At 51.1% G+C, this 19,239-nt stretch overlaps 2 protein-coding genes across 5 annotated transcripts; one reads left to right on the top strand and one right to left on the bottom strand.

Moving 5' to 3' along the window:
• Positions 1-254: 254 nt before the first annotated feature.
• On the top strand, positions 255-8,925 carry VCF1 (VCP nuclear cofactor family member 1). Of its 4 annotated transcripts, XM_059828353.1 has the most exons (5): positions 255-340; positions 2,109-2,205; positions 6,117-6,158; positions 6,430-6,492; positions 8,146-8,925. In XM_059828353.1, exons 1-5 carry the CDS (start codon positions 294-296, stop codon positions 8,386-8,388), a joined length of 492 nt encoding a protein of 163 aa, XP_059684336.1. In that variant the 5' UTR covers positions 255-293; the 3' UTR covers positions 8,389-8,925. The 4 variants fall into 4 exon arrangements, with proteins under 4 accessions (XP_059684336.1, XP_059684338.1, XP_059684340.1 ...); XM_059828355.1 differs by lacking the exon at positions 6,117-6,158; XM_059828357.1 differs by lacking the exons at positions 6,117-6,158; positions 6,430-6,492.
• Positions 8,926-9,395: 470 nt separating this feature from the next.
• Positions 9,396-18,572, bottom strand: COG1 (component of oligomeric golgi complex 1). The gene is given in 16 exon segments (XM_059828352.1): positions 9,396-9,567; positions 10,979-11,054; positions 11,160-11,269; positions 11,746-11,854; positions 12,457-12,584; positions 12,893-13,054; positions 14,040-14,186; positions 14,497-15,285; positions 15,448-15,658; positions 16,587-16,740; positions 16,846-17,016; positions 17,378-17,559; positions 17,993-18,033; positions 18,035-18,216; positions 18,219-18,237; positions 18,315-18,572. Coding segments are annotated over 16 exon segments (2,880 nt in total). The 3' UTR covers positions 9,396-9,426.
• Positions 18,573-19,239: the final 667 nt, after the last annotated feature.

The raw sequence follows: 19,239 nt of genomic DNA, 5'->3' as shown, positions 1-19,239 counted from the left end.
CGGGGCCGCTTTTCCGTCAGGCACCGACACCGCCCCCAGTGGGGGCCTCGGCCGCGCGTAGTGCGCATGCGCGCCCGCCCCGCCCCGGCGCACGCTGTGACGCAACAGAGGGGCGTGGTTGTCCCGGAGAGGGCGTTGCGCGTGCGCAGGACGCGGAGACGCCGGAAGCGGCGGTTGCAGCCGAGCGGGGGACGTCTCTCCTCAGCGGTGGGCGGCGGGCCGCGCCGGGCCAGGCCGCACCGCAGCCTCTCGCCTTGCTCCGTCCCGCCTCGCAGAGCTCAGCCCAGCCCGCCATGAGCTGCCGGCAGCCGCTGCCGAGCGAGCGGGGAGCCAGACAGAGGTGAGGGACGAGCCGGCGCGGGGGTGGGGGAGGGGAGCGCGGCCTGAGGGGAGGCGGTGGTTGGGGAGGGCGCCCGGGGCGAGGGGCAGGGGCTCGGCCTCCGGGGGACAGCCCCTCGGGCACCGGAGGGGGAGGTTTCGGAGCGTAGGGGGTATGTAGCGACCGGGGGAGCGGGGCTGGCGGGCGGGAGGAGGAGGTGAAGGTGGAGGATGGCTTACGCTGCCCTAGAGCGGTTGGCTTGAGCAAGAGGGTGCGCGGGAGGGGGGAGCTGCGAGGGTGAGGGGTGGGGGGGAGAGGGGAGGAGCGGCCCCCTGATCTCTGGAAGGGGTTAAACTGGGGCTGGGAGTGTGGCGGCGGTGAACGTTAAAGGTGTAGCCGGGGGGGCGGTCGGCTGCGTTCGGGAGATCAAACGAGCGTAGAGAATGCAGAGGATAAGGGGCCTCGCGGTGTTCTGGAGGGGCATTTCTCCGCTTGGTGGGAAAGGGGAGGAGGTAGGTCCTGTCTAGGCGGAGGATCTGGGGTGGGGGGAGAAACAGGCGGGGCCGTGAAGCGTGTAGGAGCTGGGTTGTGAGTGCCCAGAGTATGTGAGGTGGCAGGGCAGGCCGTGGGGGATGGAGGTGTTGCGTTTGTTTGTGGGCTGGAGGCGTTAAGAAAAGGAGGGATCTAGAGGTAACGCAAATGTGGAGCGCGGGGGAGGGAACGTCCCCTCTAAGAAGAGCGATCCTACGGGGAGAGAACCCGATGGACTGTGGTGGACGTCGGCTGAGAGCGCTGTGGGCATCCCAGGGAGGGGAGAGCTGGGAGGCAGCTCCTGGTCTGTAGGCGTGGACCAAATACTGGCAGCTGAGTCTGCTGCTGAAGCTTTTCTGTAAGAAAAGATTCGGTTATAAATACCTCACTTGAATCTGTTTTGACTCATTTGAGTGTGTATTAATTTTTAGCTACCAAAACAGCTCCATCCTATATTTTGGATAGTGCCGAAGTCCCAGTTGACTTGTGGTGTTTGTATTGTGGGAAAAATTATTTGATATTAGCATTAAAATTTTGTGGACAGTGAGAGACGTTGGTTCGCAGGGATTCTAGGTTGCTGTTGTTGGTCAGTTGCTGTGAAGCAGCACTGATGTCATAAGAGGATGGCAAATATAACAGAAACAGGGGAGGGTTTGTCTTCCTTGAGGTGTTTTCTGACAAAACTTTCGGCATGGAAAATAATGTTGCTCAGGAATGTGATTTGACTTCAAATGCTGTCAGAGTGGAGAGACTAAAGAAAGTCATTGAAGGCGCTAACTGCAGACTCATGTAAGCAAGATGAATGTAATTGGGTATTTATTGAAAGTGTGGTCACTGCCGCTCTTCCCAGATGATTTTCTCGGCCTGTCAGATGTCATTCAAAGTCCCAGGCTTATTTTCAGACGTGCCTGAGTACTGAGAGCAGTTGCAAGGCTGAGAAGTGTCAAACGAGTTTATTTAGAAAGATGTTCAGCACTGGTTTTAATGGCAGGTATGAGTCCATGGCCCTTAAACTGATATGAAAACATCAGCCTGGCTACTTTGTGAGAAACATGATCATTTTCTCTCTGTTCTGTAGAGAACAGCTAAAAAGAGAATATGAAAGTCCATAGCACATCAGAGGTTTAGATACATCCTTCATTAATTTATCATGTTTTCCCACTTTTTTTGTAGAGTTGCCTTTAGAGAACAAAACAGAAGGTATATCAGTAGATTGCTAATTTTTTTTTTCTCTCCTTTCTCCCTGAACTTTCTTCAGGAAGAGGAGACGGAATGGCAATGAAGATGACGGTCATGTACCCCAGACAAAACGTAGTACCAGGAATACTGTCCTTCAGGACTCTTGGGACACTGAGGTGAGAGCCTTCTGGGGCAAATTCAGTTTCCTTTAATGCTGAATTTAAATAGCGGTTGGAATATTCTGTGAAATTTTATTTGTGGAGAGTAGTTAATGAAAACATGTTTTTTTGTGTTTTTTTTTTTTTCCTTTGTATGTGAAGTCGTGAGGCTTGACTCTGTTATGTACTTCAGAGATTGAAATCTGTAAAATGTGGTTGGGAAATCAGCATGTTTTCCAGTGAACCTGGTTATCTTTGGCCTGAATATTTCTGTTGATGTATTTCATATACTGATGTGTAGCACCCAAGTGAAGATACAAGAAAAGTATTTGCTGCCACTTTTAGTTTTGCTGTCTGAAATGAGGTGTAACATATCCAGGAGATGAGGAGATGACTAGGGTGGATTACAAGCGCGTGTGGTCACTTTGCCTGGCCATCTACTCTTCCAACTTTGCATTTACTTATAGTAACGTGATTATTTGTGGTAGAAAGTCAAAAAGCATTCCAACTAGTGCAATACACAATACTGTTGCAAGCAGTAGCGCTTATCTGATGTTTAAAAAATGCTCCGATAGAGCTCGGCAGTTTAAGCAAGATTTGCTCGTTCACAGCTGAAATACTTGAACTCAAACTATTGGGTTTCTACTCGTGTTTGCCATGATCTTTTGCTGGACGTGGGATAAACACTCGCTTATTCTCATCGCTCACATGACAGGTGTTCTAGGATGGTACAATTTGCTAGCTATGAGATTTCTTTTTTTAAAAAAATGCTGATTTCCAAGCTGCTGCCAGATTTCCTGAGTTGTTGCCTGTATTAATCATCTGAAAATTCACTGTATGCATTTCTAATTAGCAATGTAGTTCTGTTGCAAAACGTTTATGGAAAAGAGCATGCAGAGCAGAGGCTCCCTCCTGATTTGTGTCCCTGGGAGTTAATGAAATGGATTTATTTTAAGGTTTTTGAAATATCCTTGTGGGTTTTTGTACAGCCCTCTGGCTCTGAAGATTGGCTGTAATGAGTAGTTACGAACTACTGCAGTTACATTGAACTATTAACTATACTTTGCAGAAAATACTTTGTGCTACATAACTTTTGAGCAACATATCTTTTATCATATGGTAATGGCTTCAAATGTGTACTTACATTTAAAATGATACAAAGCTCTGTATCCCACCGTTCCTTTTGCGAGGGAGACTTTCTTTTAACCAGTACACCTTTACATGTAGCTGATGCGATAGTCAGTGATAATGTATGGAAAATGCTCTAACAACCGAGGTGTTCATCACAAAGGAATTCGCTGTGATGAAAAATGTTCCTGGTTCCTGTATTGCTGTTTTGCCAGAAGTAAGACTTGCTGGGATGAAGTCGTTTTTGCTTCTTGGGTATAACGGGTAGAACCATAAATAGTTGCTTGCCATCTGACACTGAATCACTTGTCCAACAGGTTAAACACCTCTTCGTGTGTAGAGTAGTTAATGGCTAAACGAGCTTTGTGGCGGGAGGAGGAAGAATTTAGTGTGGAACAAGGGATTGAAGTAGGAGTAATGAAATTAAGAATATCAGGAAAAACCTTCATGGTGAGTGGCAGAAGCACCTTTGCTTGTCATATAAACACTTGGCGTTTGACTGGGCAAAGCCACTAAAATGCAGAAATGGAAATAGTCTTGTAGTAGCCACACAAGAGTGGATGACCTTAACTCTGTCCTTAACGGCTGTTTTGTTTGGGGTGCCTGCAAGTGAACAGCATGGGCATGAACTGCCAGCCCCGCCACCAGCAAAACCGGTGCAGAGTTCAATTGCTGAAGCTAACATTAAGACTCCTGCTTCATGCATGCACTTGTGTTGCAAAAGTATGTTTTTAACACATTAAACCCTGATATGCAGGCAAGGAGAGTCTCTAACTGTTGATGTTGAAGTGGAGGAATGCGCCTGCTGGACACAGTTTTACAAAAATCAATGTTCTCTTCCTCAAGGGAACAAAATTCACAATGTCATCTACTGAATAGAGCTTTTTTTTTTCTTGCTTGTTTTCTTGTAATGTTGGGTCACTGAATTGAGCATGCCCAGAAATTCAAGCTATGAGATTAAATCAGTATTATTTGAATGTTTCTTTAAGGACTTCCTGTGCCAAATGGAGAAATTCTTGTGCTTATAGTGCACAAGTGCTTCCGATTGATGTCACTTTGAAATTCTTGGCCATTTGTAATACTTTCATTTAGTTTCCTGATACTTTGCCGTTTGCAAAGGCAGCTCTTGCTGATTACAAATCCTCACTAGCTTTAGGACATTGAACTAGGAGAGAGGGGTGCGTGTGAGAGCAATTTTTAACTTCAGAGAGTACATGAGGAGAGAATTCCCTTTCATCTGAGGGCATATGCACACCTGCTTTTTGTGAAACGTTAGCTAAAGTACTGATTCCTTTTGCCTTCCTTCAGTTGAAAGTTGACTGTTTTCTCTTGCAGAGCACGGTTTACTTGAGAACATAACCACAGTGTGAAAATCAGGCAGCTGTATTACTAAACCTGAACTTGGCTTTTGTCAGGATCTCTTTCCAAGTTTTTTTTTTTTCCTTAATCTTCGTAGCTGACAGCAACATGCGTGAGATAAAGGAAGATTTTTTTTTTTCTTAGAGGCAGGTCAAATGTGGGCTGTTCTGTGATGTTAGCCCTCAGTCCCTCACTTTGAATCCTACTGCTCACATTAGATGCGGTGCAAAAGGATATCGCTGTTTTCTCCCACTAGATTGTCCTTTTATCCAGGGTAGACAGCATCCTTGACTCCCACTGGCTTTTACAGGAGGGAAACAGAATCTCTGTCAGCATTACTTCTTGGCAAATTGCTATAACGAATCGCAATTCCTCCTGCTCCTGGAACAAACCGCTCCTGCACTCTTAGGTGACAGCCACCCTGAGGATGACAGTAATCTTCTGCCGTGCAGTTCAGTCCATGAACAGGCACCTGACGCAAACGCTGGAGTAGAACTGCAGCGAACGTTTAACGTTAGCGAAGCAGAGCATTTGCCACTGCATTTCACTTCCTGTTCAGCCTGTCCTCCATTTACCAAGAGGTTAGCTGTGTTGTTTTCCCTGGTACTCGCTTATAAATTCAGCGAAAGCCCTTCCTACTCTCCTGTCATTGCTGTCCTGTGCATGAAGTTAGGCAGAGTTGTAGTGGATCCTCCGAGAGGCCGGCTGCAAGCAGCCGCTCATGGGAATTATGAGAATCCGCAATTCTGCGCTGCAGCCTGCGGAATCACCAATGAAGAGCCCTTTGCTCTGATTTTTCCCTGGGAAGGAAGGGAGTCTGCAGTGTTCTGACTAGCTCTTTTCCTTCCTGAAAAACCTTCCTTCCTTCTGTAAAACCTCATTTCTTGTGGTTCCCCTTTGTTGTTCTGACCGATGACAGGATTCCCCAGAGCTTAGAAATACCACTGTTTTATTGGTGGAGATTGCTGACGCACAGCAGCGGTTGCTTCTCTCAAATCAAAGTTTTTGTCTAGCATTGCAGCTATGCCACTCTACAGTATTACACTATTGAGGAAGGGCTGGTCTTAAATTCTGATTAAAACCAGATTACGCCTCTGTTAAACTCATCTTGAAAGATTTTGAAGGCAGCAGGGCCTGAATGGCTGTTTCTTAAGTTCCTGTCATGAAAGGTTGAGGTGCTACATCACAGGTCAGCCGACTAATACTTTTAACAGGACATTTGTTTGGAAATTATTTAAAACTTCTATAGCTACTCAGTGTGATGTTGAGGGGCTAATGAGTCAGGTAAACCATGAAGATGTCCTTTTGAATACTTAAAGTACTTGTAAACTTTCATTAGGGTACTTTCCTTGGCCCTTTCGCTTAAAACTTTGTTTCATTGTGTAGATGCCTGTCATTGCTGACATGATGACTTTAAGGATTCTTTTTTTGTCTAATTGTAGTCCAAATGCGTAACAGAATGTGCACCACAGCCTGGGGAAATGGTAGGTCTTTGACGTGATTTGGGCAATAAACGGGCTTCACGTGCTAGTGAATTTTTGCATTAGAGAAATGGAAATAAAGAGGGTCTGACAAACCAGATCTGTCAACAGCCTTAGATGTAGGAAGCACGTCCCAGGACACTATCTTGGTTTTAAAGAAATCAGACATGCGTAAAATAATAATTACTAACAGCTCTAAAATGTTTGTTGAGATGTGCAACTTTAGCAGCAACTAATACTGAGTTCTCATTTTGATTTTTACCTTGATTTTCAGAAGGTGGCTGTAACGAAAAACAGTAAGGAACACAGACTAAAAGGAAACAAAGTGTCCTGTGCGGTGGGTTTCTCTCCAAGGCTGCTGTGACTTGTTCAGCGTAACATTTCAATATTTGTGCTTCTATGCAAAACGAGATGGTCTAGCAAGCACCATTTCGTGGCTCCTCTCTGTCCTTCTGGTGTTCTCTCCCTCTCTAGCGTTAGCAGCATTAGGAAGAGGAGCTGGTTGCTCGTGTAGTTACATCTGCTGCTTCCTCGAGAATGACTTCACGTGTGTTTCATTGTTTTCTCCTTGCTAGCTGAACCTAACACACCAGCGCGGGTGCAGCCTCGGTGCCATTGTCTTGCTTGCTGTACTACAACAGAACTGAAGCATTTTTGGTGCTTAGCAAAACAGGAAATTTAAATGGTTGAACTGTCACGGTCGATTGTGGAATCAGTGCCGTGGGGTTTCCAGTTGGCATTGAGATGTGGTTCACCTCAAATATTGATACAGTGCTTTCCTGGGCCTTTCTCACTGCTCGCTGACAGACGTGTCGGGTGCAGTTCGCACTGTTCTTCAGATTTACTCCAAAGTGAGGCCTTCTGGATGCAGTGCTGACTTAAATTACTGTGAACATCTTTAAATTTGTCTTCCTCTGGTGTGGCCACCAAGTTTTAGTTTAATACTTAGCAAAATGTGGGGGTTTTTTTAGCTGCTGTCACTTACACTGGCTGCTTTTGTGAATTTACTTCTTATGGGATGGCAAAGTAGCCATTCTGTGATTCTTAAGGACCTAAATATTTGCAGTGTTGTCCTGAACAGCATATCACGCAATAATGAAATATTTCAGCTGTACCTAATGGAACCTTTCATTAGCAGCCCTTAAAATGGTGTAAACCAAACAGTTTTATGTCTTTGAAACACTGAAAATGATGGCTAATGCTCTTCCAGTCATTACCATGAAATGTGTTTATCCTAAACACTGGCAAACGAGCCCTGTCCTCTATGCGAGCTAAATCATGATTTCTCTTTTCTGCATGTGGAAGTCTCTGATGCCTGTCGCTCTTTCACTGTCAAGTAAATTGTTACGGAAAACTACCAGTTAACATTGCTGTCCCAGTACTTAACTGGGAGAAGAGTAGTTGTATGTGTGCCAAGGTGTTCAAAGACTTAAAATGGGTATCATGTTGCATTGGATTTTAACAGCCTGTTGCTTTGGATGCTTCAGATCTCATTTTAGAAAGATTGACTTGTAGGAAAATGCTTTGCATGGTGCTTACCTAAAATGTCTGCTAGAACAGAAGTGATAAACTTTTCCTCATGCCCTGCCTGCCTTTACTGACATGTGCAGTTCAGTAGGAATGTTCTTTATTTTCCAATTCTCGGATGAATTCAGCAAACTTCACTAGTGCTAACGTGGGTCATGGGGGCAGAGCTGGTGGGCCTAAAACCGAAAGGTTGAAATCCAATGTACTGGAGGTCAATGAACCTCTGGGTGAAGGCTTGCTCATCCCTTCAGCTCTGTGATGCTTTTCATGTATTGGCAATAACGGAAGCTATGAATGCCAAGAAGGCACTTGGTGGATTTATGTTGGTCCATCGGGCTGAAGGTGAGCCTGAAATCTGGAAGGGAGGGACTTAGTGTAAAGAATGTTTGCTTACCTGATGCGTTTCATTAAGGACAGGAGAGAAAACTGTGTGATTTTGCTGTTAACGTTCTCTTTGTCTCAGTCCTCCAGCAGCGATAGCGGCAGCAGCAGCAGCAGCTGTAGTAGCAGTAGCATCAACAGCCCTGACAGAGCGTGCGGTGCAGAAACCAGCCTAAACCCGATAATTGCGGGATCCAGTCCTGTCTCCTCTCAGTCCTTCCATGAGCAGTCTGCACTAAGCCAAGGTCCTTACTTCTACATCAACCAGATCCTGAAGGAGGCACACTTTCACAGCTTACAGAGCCGGGGACGCCTTCCTACATGATGAACCAGCAGTTCCCTGCCTTCTGTGAAGGGACAGCACTGTGTAGATTTGTTATTTCAACTTAAAAGTTTGTTAAAATGGAATTGCACAAAACGCCTGTTGCCTTTTCAGTCTATATTTGAAATAACAGGTTAACAGGAAATTGTTTACTTGTGGTTTGCTGCACTATTGCAATGCAAAAGGGGCTTTGAAGCAATTTTTATAGGATTCTTTTTGGGGTGGTTATAAAGTACATGTCATGAGGAGACTGAGGAATCCACATCTGTGTTATAGGATTGCAAAATGTCCAATTCCAATTGACTGCCTAATCTGTTTGTTAGCAATTTGTTGCTTTATGTAAAGTTCTCTCAAATGTTCATCTTCAGTTTTATAAGTCTTTTTTAATTTCAATAAACTAGTAAAAAATTTATTTGGCAACATAATTTTTTTGAGCATTTAGAGTCAGTAAGACAGTAAGAATAGGTGTTGTCATAATCACTTAGGACTGCCTCAGCTGCACACTTTCCACCCAGCTTGGTGTGCGATGAGCCTTATCTCGCTTGATTATTACTGCTGCAGTACTGAAAAGAAAATGTGAAACAAGAACCAGGAAAGCTTAGGCAGCTGTAGCCAAAAGGTCAGGTGCCCCCTGGGTTCACTTAGCGGATTCGTCGTGCCTGTGGAGACAAGTATAGAGTAGCCTGGGGAGGGGTTTTGGAAGGAGAGGAGGCTTACATTGCTCCAATATGCATTTCTAGCTGTGAAATGTTTTTTTTCTGTTACAGTGTGTACATTATTTTGGGTTTTTTCTTTAATTTGACTTTAACAACTTCTAAGGAATAGGAGGTGAAAGAGTAGCTACACCTCTGCTCCAGCAGCCAGATGGCAAGGACAATCCTGACCTGTGCCTGGTTCAAGGGACAGACTATGATCTGGCTAAGGCTGGGAAAGTACTTCTCTTCTGACAATGCCAGCGGAGGTGTCACCGCTCCCTGCCAAGGGGAGAGAGCAATCTCGGTGAAGACGAATCCATAGACAAACTTTTTATTTTTTATTGCATCACTTGGTCATGCCAGAAAGCCATCCCAGCTTGAAGAGAGAAGGGGCAGCTGTGTCTTCCTCCTCGGTTACAAGCTGCCTGAACAAAGAGCCAGGGCGCAATGCCTCGTCTTCTGCTCTTGCGAGTGCAGGGGGTGGAACCTGTTAGTTTTGAAAAACAGAAGTGCCAGTAACTATTACAGCATACCTTTGACTTACTCCATACCCTTGTTTATAGTAGCTGCAAGGAGGTATAGCCCTACAGCAGAACAGCTCTTCCCAGGCAACTTGAGCTTTAACCACAACCTAAGCGGTGTTGCTCCTGGTGGTTAGCGGCAGGCGGACAGAGGCAGTTCTGAGTGGCAGAAGCACAGCGCCTCGCTGCTGTTAGCAACAGGTAACTTTTCAGCTGTTGTTTAATGCTCAAAAAAATAAAATTTATCATTCTGAACTGCAGGGAAGGGGCTGTTGCTCTTAGAGCAAGGGGATAACAGCATGGCAGTACAGCAGTTGCCCTTGCAGAGAGCTGTTCTTGAGTAACTATGGACTTTAACCTCTCCTGAACTGTTTCAGCACAAAAGGAGCAAGCAGCTGGCAGGGATTCGGAGAAGTGACTAGCACAGAACATACGTGTGCCTCTGCAGCAGGCGAGGGGAGCGGTAGGAGCGAGCCAAACATCACTGCACACTTCTACGCTCTACTACAGCTGAGGTGTAAGAGGTAAAGAATACCTTTATTGGGAAGCTTTGGGCTTTTAAACAACCCTTACGCTATGTCTGGTCCTTAATGCTTCTGAGTAACAGAAAACAAGAGTTGCAGAGTAAAATCAGCATCTCAAGTAACACACTCTGCTCTGATAAAGCCAGACCTTTACTCTTCTGTCCCACTTGAAAAAGGCATCACCACAGATGGATTATTAGGTTAATAACAGCTAAAGGAAAGAGATTACTAATTACTGTTTCCTGTAGCGGTGAGGTATTCCTTGGCTCTCTCAATCCTCAGCATAGAGAACTCCATCTAAGCAGATGTTTTAAACTGGGGGACACATAGCAACATAATGGTTGTCTACTGATAAAACTCAGAATCAGGACAACACAGAGCCTTCGCAAGAGAAGCAAACCACTCTGTTCACACAGGCTTAAATACCCAAGCCAGGCTTCGTCAGGAGTTAAAGGTCAGCATCGCACTGGAAAGGAGTTCAAATAATAATTAGCTAGTCTCCTTCAGTGTTTCTTGCAGGCATCTTTAAATGAATTGTCTTTTATGCATTGATCTCAAAATGCCCTATCTGTGTAAGGCAGTCTTCACTGCATTTTCATGGTGGTTATTGCGTATGTTTTACCGCAGAGCAGTGGGCCCTAAAAATACAGGGGCCGTCAGGTTTTTTTTGAGGGTCAAGGAGAAATCCAAACCATCTCATGCTGTGTTGCCGTTAATGGTTCTCTCATTTTACTGAAAATAAAAATCAGGTTAAATATTAACTGTTTGGCTACTTTCTTCTTTCCCCGCAAGCTCTAGTGTTGGTGGGAGAATGAGTACTGGCAAAAAGTTGGTATGGCTCAGTTTTACCAACCTGAACTCTTTCTGTGCTCCTGGTAGCAGACTTGCTCTTTCGCGAGCTCGACATACTCAGCGGCAGAAGTCCAAATCTTAAGAGATGGAAGAAGTAAATGCAACCAGTCACAGGGAAGCAGCAATTCTAGACCCGCTTCCCAAAGAGACGTGAGAATGCACAGAAGAGCCGAGTACCTTACCTGATCTGGCTGGACGCTAACGGCAAGATGTTGTGGAGCTCCTGGGAGCTCAGAGTGCCGCTCCTGCTTGTGTACTGGTTCTCTGTCCCGGTCAGCAAGCCCAAGAGAACCTAGAAGGCACGAAGGAGCTGTTTGTATTTGGGGGCAGCTGCGGAGCTGACCACACAATATGTTGCTGGCGAGTCTAGTGGCATACCACAGTACTTGAGATTGTTTTCAAGTCTGAACATGAAATGTCTCCCTTCCTTCCCCCTCTAACTCTTGCTTTTAATTGGCACTGCTCGTTCTTACCACAGTTGAGTTCTAGGTCTTTTTCAGCACTACTTAAACCAATTAGGATTGCACAGGCCCCAGTGAATCCCGTTAGATAAAGTTCAGCCAACTCCATGCATGATTATGTACCATGTAGCCAGCTCAGCAAGCTCCTCTTATCTTCAGCTGGCATTAAATACCCTTCCCATTTCTGAGTAAGTGCCAGTAGTTATCTTTAGGCATTAAGCAGTTTATAAAGCCACCCCAGCTGCCCTTCAAAATGTGTTTTGCAGCCCTGCTTCCTGATCCATCCCTTCCTTTTCCTTGAACTTACAGAGGTTCGCTGAACCAGGCGATTAAGGTTGCTGTTCAAGTGTGGAGTAAAAACGTCCAAGTCAAACGGATCTATGTGTCCCTCCAGGAAGTCAGTCACCTTCTCAATCCTACAAGCAAAGCAGAGTCCTGTCAGGGCTTACATCCTAGCGGCTGCTGATGCCAACAAGGCGGTTTCACGGGTCCCTCTGAAACAGTGAGGGACTTGCCCCTAAGAGGTGACTCAGCAAAATGGGAATTACTCAGCTGAACAGCAGCTGCCTAAAGGGTTTCCAGCTATTGCAGAACCTACACCATCTGCTGTCGGAGGAACCTTCTCCCTGCGGTAAGTCTCAGAGAGACATGCTTCAGGTCTCAAGACTGGAGCGTACGTAAGGCTTTAACTTGGGTGGAAGCTTAACTGTTCTCCCCAGGGGCATCCTCTGATGGTATCCCTGCCGCTGTACGGACACGCTGTGTACGCAAGCGGGGGGGACCAGCCCACTGTCTCAGCTCTCAGCCGCAGAATCCCACCCCTCCTTTTACATTTTGAGGATGAACTTAGCATCGGTGAAGATGTCAGAGCTTAGAGTCTGCACTGCACTTCTCCCGTGAGGCCCAAAGGCACCACTCCTGGAGGCATTCTCCTGAGAGCCGGTAAGGCTGTTGGTTTAAACCATTTTAGGGCCCCATAAACTACTGCTAGTATCTGAACCCCAGAACTGCACCGCACCTGGAGTCATGCTTGATCCTGCTGGTTTTTGCTTCTTCGCTCTTTGCCGTCAAGATGATGCTCAGGTACCGCAGATCGTAGAGTAACTGCAGAGCTCTGTTCTGGGTCATGGGGAAGGTGCCTGCTTTCTGCAAATAGGACAGTCAGGAACAGGGTTCTTCACACGGAGAGAGGGATGTCAACAGATCGCTTCAGGGGAAACGTTTAAAAACACCAGGACCAAGAAACAACCAACCTAACTGAACCGTTCTGAGCGTGCAGTCTGGTGTCTGATCCCTTCATTCTTGGGGAGGCAGGGGAAGAATGTACTCACCCTTTCCAACTCTCACACGCAGACATTTTCTGTTCCAAGGGACAGGACTATATGCATTGCCACGTGCCCAGCGACCCTCCCATCCCACGCCGGCTGGAGTGAGGGCTGACTCTACTCACGTACCTTCTCCTGCTTTTCTTCCATGAGCTTTTCATAGGCAGCAAGCACTTCTGCCATGTAGGCCTTCAGCAACTCCTGCAAGGTGACTTTCGGAAGAGTGTGACCGCCGACCCGGTTCACCTCTTGGCACAGGCTGAAGAGGAGGCACTGGACGTACCAGGATGGCTGTTTAAGAAAACAGAGTTACCTTCATGTGATCTGTAAGCTATGTTAGCTTTATCAGCAGCACAACATCGCTTCAGTTCCCATGATGTGAGCTTCCTACTTCCTCAGCAACCACAAAGCTCTGCTGCTGAGTCCTACCTGCCCCCATAGCATGGCTCAAGTATCTCACAGGTTTTTATTTACTGACACACCAGGCTTCTGGTTATAGCAGTCCTCAAAGTCCCACAAGTACTTTTACCAGAGGTATTCACCCAAGTGTAGTCAGAACAGAATTGCTCTTTGTGCTTCTTCTGGCACCACTGACCCTGCTCTGACCACCCGCTACCTGGGCTCGTTACTTACTCCTTTCCTCTTCTCCTGGGCCTCCCAGCTATCCTGAGCTCTCATCTGGCTGCTTTTTCCTTCAGAATCAACAAAATTCACCTTATAAGGTTCACTACAAGAGGCTGTTGTCCTGTCCAACCCGCCCGTACTGTGCAAACACAGAACTCACTCTTGCCCTGGCCCTCCTCTCCCTCGCAGGGAGATCACCACCTGCTTTGTCACTGTGAGTGTCATTCCTGCACCACCATCCTGCCTATGGAAAGCTGCAAGCCTCGGTTCTCTTAGGGTTTGCACAGTCCCACTGTTGCAGCCCTGTCCTTCAGCACATCCAGTTTCCATGAGATACCTCTCCTGGGGGCCTCTGTGTATAAACCAGGCATAAGTCTTTCTTTGGCTCAGTTTTACAGGATCTGGGCCAATCTTATTCATTTGAATATACAGCAGCAACTATCTAATTTCCTTCCTCTGACCTCTGTCCTTAGGAGGCGAGTATCTCAAAGAGCAAATAAGAGCACCAGAGAGTGTTTGCCCTGCGCTCGCAACACAAGCAAACTCCACAGCAGGTCAGCACTATTTGACAAAGCAGTGGTTTAGGAAACCAGGGTTTTTCTCCTCCCAGCAGACTGTTTCCCTGTCTTTACCGAGAGGACGTTTCTCGTACCTGCACAGGCAGACGGATCTTCGATGTCACGCTGTTTCCAGACTCGGTCTCCTCCTGAATTTCAATTTCATCCCAGTTGGTGGCTGTGGCCAGGACAGAGCCAGCTGTGTCTAGCAGCAACGTGTGGGTAAAGCACTGAACCAGACCCTAGAGCGCAAAACACAAAAGCACCCAGTCGTAGACAGACAGGTCTAACGGGACTACCAAAGGATGAGCAGCCTGCTCCTGCCTGCAGAGAAACCAACCTCCTGCAGCCCCCTCCTCCTCCCCAGGTGAATCTCATGGAGACCATCCCACTGGATGCCACCTCCAAGCTCCCTGCAGGCTGACTGAGCAGCGTGGCAGCAGCGGGGCGAGCTCTCAGCAGCCAGCTAAGGAGCAGCAGCACTGACCGCAGGGAGCTGAGCAAGCGAAACCCACGCAGGAAGCAGCTGTGACGAAAGAAGCGGCTCCTTACTTTGGTGACAGCTGAGCTCCAGATCTGGTAAGCAAAGAGGCTCTGCTGCAGGAGCTCTGTCTTCACCCCCTGCCACTTGGCCTGCACAGGTGTCACTTCCTGGGCTTTCCCCTTCCCCAGCTTCTTGGTGGAGCGGGTTTCCTTCAGCGCCATCTCTGTGCTGCCCGACTGGCCCAGGATACACTGCTTCAGGTGAGGGCAGAGCTCGGTCAGGGACTGGCAGAGTCTCGCCATGAAGAGGACGGCATTGAGTCTGGCATCGCTGGGAGCGTCCGCCTGCCCCCCCAGCAGGCTCTGGGCACTCTGGAGCTCTTCGCGCATGCAGCCCAGCACATGGTGGATGCAGGCAACGCAGTGGTCGCGGAGCAGTCCCTCTACCGTGCCGGCGTCGGCGTAGCGGTCGAAGGCAGAGCGTGGCTGCACCGCGGGAGTGGCCTCCTTGGCGGCCGAGGAGTCTGCGGGAAGGTAGGACAGGAGGTCGTCCAACCTGGCCTTCAGCTTTGAGTCCAGAGCCGAGCAGAAGCTCTGCACACATGGCGTGAGCGCCTGTGCCTTCATGGACAGGCCGCTCTTGGTGAACTGGCCGCGGTTTGCCACGTTGACCCAAGCAGCGTCGGAAGGCAGGTCGCTGGAGCTCTCTGACCACAGGAACAAGGCCACGTTGTGTTCAAACTGGATGTGCTTGCTCAGGGCAGAGGTGCTGGATTTGACTTCAAGTTCCTGCAGGGCTAAGGTGAGAAGCTGTTTGGAGCTGCTTGAGATGGAGTCAAACCCTTCTTTGGTCAGTGTCTGGAAAAGAATGAGGAAGAAAAAAAGCACCTTTTACATGTGCTTCCTGCCACCTAGCACTTAAAATACGCACTTAGTGCTGCCAACAGGCACCACCGTTTGAGACAACAAGAAGGGGCACAGAGCAAGGCTGCCCATGAATTGCCGCGGCAGAGCGCCCACCTCTAGCCTGTCCAGGAACAGCTGCTGCAACAGGTCCTCCCAGAAGGAAGCAGGCTTGTCCAAAAGGCGACAGCACACCGCCTCCCAGTTCTGGCTTATGGACTCGCTTGTCAGCAGCTCCCACACTGCGTCGCGAATCCCCGCGAGGCCTTTCATGCTCTTCACATAGACGAGCAGGTTGCTGACCCCGGCCCTGATGTCATCACTGCACCTGAAGGCAACGTTTCGTTTCAGTCTGACTTGCTGAGATGCAGCCCCGGGGAAGGCAGGAGAGAACATCGGCTACACCAAGGTGGGGGAATTCTTAACCTGTTGGTAAGAGGCTCTGCCTGCAGAATCACCTGCGGGGCTGAGGGTACCTCTGCCTCTCGGTGAGGCTGCTGCACGCTGGATCCCCCTCTGGGGCCCCACAGGAAAGCCACTGCCAGGAACCCTGGGCTGTGGCAGGTGTCAAAGCCAGCACAACACCCCAGGAGTGCCAGCAGGCAGGGAGGGGAGATGGGGGCTCTGGAAAGGGTTGCTGGGGAAACATCCCATGGCCAGCAAGCACACCATGGGGGGCTGCAGCTGACGGCAGGGACCAGCTGCCCCCCCCAGCAGCAGCTCCAGGGGATGAGGACACAGGTGCATGGCTGACGACAAGGCTATTAAGGGGCAGGCAGGGCTGCCAGGCTGTCCCCATCTGCAGGGCAAGGCAAGGTGGTTTGGGGCGGGGCTGGCAACTCTATAAAGGGGGTCTGGCTGCCCCCACACAGTCCAGGGAGAGGCAGCAAGGAGGAAAGAGGTGCTGGACCAGGAGCCAAAAGAGCCAGGTAAGGGATTTTCTTCTCATTTACTCTGTGCTTGTTTGCTGGCGGTTATAGCAGTGTAAAGCACCTCTAGACAAATACTGCTGTGCAGCCCAGGTGGTCTGTTACATTGGAGTGTTACAGCCTGGTTGTTAGGATGGTGCTGTGCTGCCTCTGGCTGTTTCACTGCTGGGGAGAGGGGATGTAGGGCAAGAAGCCAGTAGAAGGTGCAGCCTGGCTGGAGTGAGCGAGGAAATAGGTGAGCTTGGGTTTGCTTTGTGCTGCTGCCTTGGCACAGAGGCTGTGTGGTGTCTGGGAGAGTCCTGCAAAGGGGGACGCTGTCACACTCACATGGCGATCCACTTTTGCAGCGCGTCTCTGAGGTAGTCCCGGCTGATGGGGTGTGCTAGGGTCCGCAGGGCTGGCTGGAACTCCACCACGGACTCCGGGAGGTACCTGAACCAGCTGCTCAGCTTCACCTCCTCCTCCAGAACCCCACCTCTCCCTGGAAGCACACGGGGTTGGGGGGAATTGGCCCAGCACAGGGGTGGCCTCCTGCCTGCAAACCCGGGCAAGTGGAGGCCTAATGCAGAGCTGCCGGGGCACTCACCCGCTGGGTGCTGGCCTGTGGTGCTCTCCAGGGTCGAGAAGAGCAAACCGCAGGGCAGGGCTGGATCTGGCGGCATCCCTTCAGGTACGGTGTAGAAGAGAGCATGAGCCTGGTACAGGGTAGTGGTTAGCAGCTCCATCAGTGAACACACCTGAGCTTTTATACCTGCACCTGCAGAGAAATGCCTTTCAGCTGAGGCAGCCCCTTCAACAGAGATGCGAGCAGCCCTGCATTTCAAGGGCTGCAGTTCTAGTGAATCCTTCCAGGGAAGGGCTGGAGGGCGAAGGACTTGGCCCTGTGCACCACCTGCTTCCCCATTACAGATGGGCTTGGCTTAAGACCCTAAGCACTGTTAATTTTTGCAGCATTTTGCTGCTGTGGCAAAATGCTGCCAGTGGTAGTGCGATGCGGTTGCGTCCCCACCGTCATGAGCTTTACGGGATTCACTCACCTGCTATTCTGCAGGGCAAGAGAGAGATGAAGCGAAGGGGGCTACCCTGACTCTAAAAAGGGGGCAGCCCATTGTACTGACCGTGGTGCGGCTGGTTGAGAAGCTGCTGAATGGCCAGCTTCCTGGCCAAAAGGAAGTCGGCGAGGGCCTGGCGCGGAGAGCTGTCCTCCAGGAGCATGATGGCACACAGGGCTTCTGCCACCGCCTGGTCCGACACGGTCTGGCTCTTCAGCAGGGACTTGCTCTCCTGCAGGATGGTGGATCTGGCAAGGGAATGAGGTGGACAGTGACTGGTCTCGGTGCTTGACTGAGATATTCAGATGTGGTTATGTGATAACCCACCAAGCAAGGATGTTGTTTTCCCCAGGCAGAAATGGAACTATCTGGGTGTTATGGGCGAGGTGTTCTTGCTCCCCGGGGCAGGGCAGCTGGCAGGAGGGGCCTCAGGGCAGCACTGGGGGCTCAGGTCATAGGCTCGTAGAATGGCTTAGGTTGGAAGGGACCCTCAAAGATCACCCAGCCCAACCCTGCTGCCACGGGCAGGGACGCCTTCCACTAGACCAGGCTGCTCAAACTGACCGCTTCCAATGACGGGGCATCCACCACTTCCCCGGGGAAGTGTCCCACCACCCTCCTGGTACAGCGTTTCTTCCCAGTGGCCCCCCAGGAGCCAGCCACGGCCCCACGCTGGCCCACCTGAGGTGGCTGGCGGCGGCCACTTGCCGCAGGAGGATGGGGAAGCGGGCGAGCACCGGGCTGCCGCGGGCGCGGGGCGCGTCGAGCTGCAGCTGGCGGCGGAGGTGGCCGCCGAGCAGGTGGAGCCGGGCGGCGGGCAGGTACCGGCCGGCCTCCACGGCCCCCCACACCTTCTCGGGGACGTCCAGCAGCAGCTTCAGCTGCGCCGCCGCCCGGTAGAAGCCCTCCTGAGCCGGCGGCCGAGCCTGGAGGGGGGAGAAGAGCGGCTCAGGGGGGCTCCGCGGCCGCCCCCCGCCCCGCCGCAGCCCCTCGCCCCCCTCACCGGCGCCGCCGGGGCGGGCCGGGCCGCGCCGCCCCGCTGCAGGCCCCGCACGGCGCCCAGGAGGCGCTCGGCGCTGAGGCGCATCTCGGCGATGGTGTCGGCCGCTTCGATGAGGTCGCGATACCGCTCGCCCACCATCTGCCGCAGTTCCTCCCGCTTCTGTTCGATGCCGGCCCGCAGCCGCCGCTCCACCGCCCGCAGCTCGGCCGCCGTGTGCGCCTCAAAGAGGGCCTCGGCCTCCGCGCCCCGCGCCGCCATGGCCGCCCCGGCCCGGAACCGGGAGGGCGCTGACGTGGGCGCAACCGCCGCCGCCATCTTTGCGACGGGAAGGGGAGGGCGCTTCCGGGCTGGCGTCGGAGCGGGCCGCCGCCATCTTTGTGCAGGGCAGAGCCGCGCCCGGGCGCCGTTGCCGTGGCGACGCGGCCCGGGGCCGCGGGGGTGGAGAAAGCGCCGGTTTATTTTTCATTTATTGATTTTTTTTTTTTGTGTCCGTTTCCCGGCGAAATGGGCCGGTTATCGCGTCCTGCGGGTGCCGCTCTCGCTCCACACACCCCGGGAGGCTCCTGTGGAGCCGAGGCGGGGGGCGGGTTGCGGCCCGGCTGCCTCTAACGGAGCGGGCCGCGGCCCTGCCTCAGCCCCGGGGAGCGGGCCCGGGCCCGGGGGGGCTCCCGCTGAGCCCCCGCCTTCCCCCTCCGGTGGCTCTGCCCCAGAGGGGACCGCCCGGCGCCCCCCCAGGCCCGAGACCCGCCACCGCCGCCCGGCAGCGCTAGAGGGAGGCAGCGGGACGGCGGGGGATGGCGGGGCCGGGCCGGGGATGGCGGGGCCGGGCCGGGGATGGCGGGGCCGGGCCGGGGACGGCGGGGCCCGGCCGCCCTGTGCGCCCCGGGGCGGGGGAGCTGCGGGGGGGCCGGGCTGAGCCCCGCCG

The sequence above is a fragment of the Gavia stellata genome, chromosome 22 (genome assembly GCF_030936135.1).
Source record: "Gavia stellata isolate bGavSte3 chromosome 22, bGavSte3.hap2, whole genome shotgun sequence".
In the NCBI taxonomy this organism is placed as follows: Eukaryota; Metazoa; Chordata; class Aves; order Gaviiformes; family Gaviidae; genus Gavia; species Gavia stellata.
Note: the sequence above shows the minus strand (reverse complement) of the source record. Positions and strands in the feature narration are given on the sequence as shown.

What these genes read in the sequence shown, in the direction of transcription:
- VCF1 (XM_059828353.1), top strand. Translation starts at nt 294, where the DNA reads ATGAGCTGCCGGCAGCCGCTGCCGAGCGAGCGGGGAGCCAGACAGAG. An exon ending in GAGCGGGGAGCCAGACAGAG is followed by an intron (nt 341 to 2,108) that starts GTGAGGGACGAG and finishes AACTTTCTTCAG; the next exon opens with GAAGAGGAGACGGAATGGCA. An exon ending in AGGACTCTTGGGACACTGAG is followed by an intron (nt 2,206 to 6,116) that starts GTGAGAGCCTTC and finishes GTCTAATTGTAG; the next exon opens with TCCAAATGCGTAACAGAATG.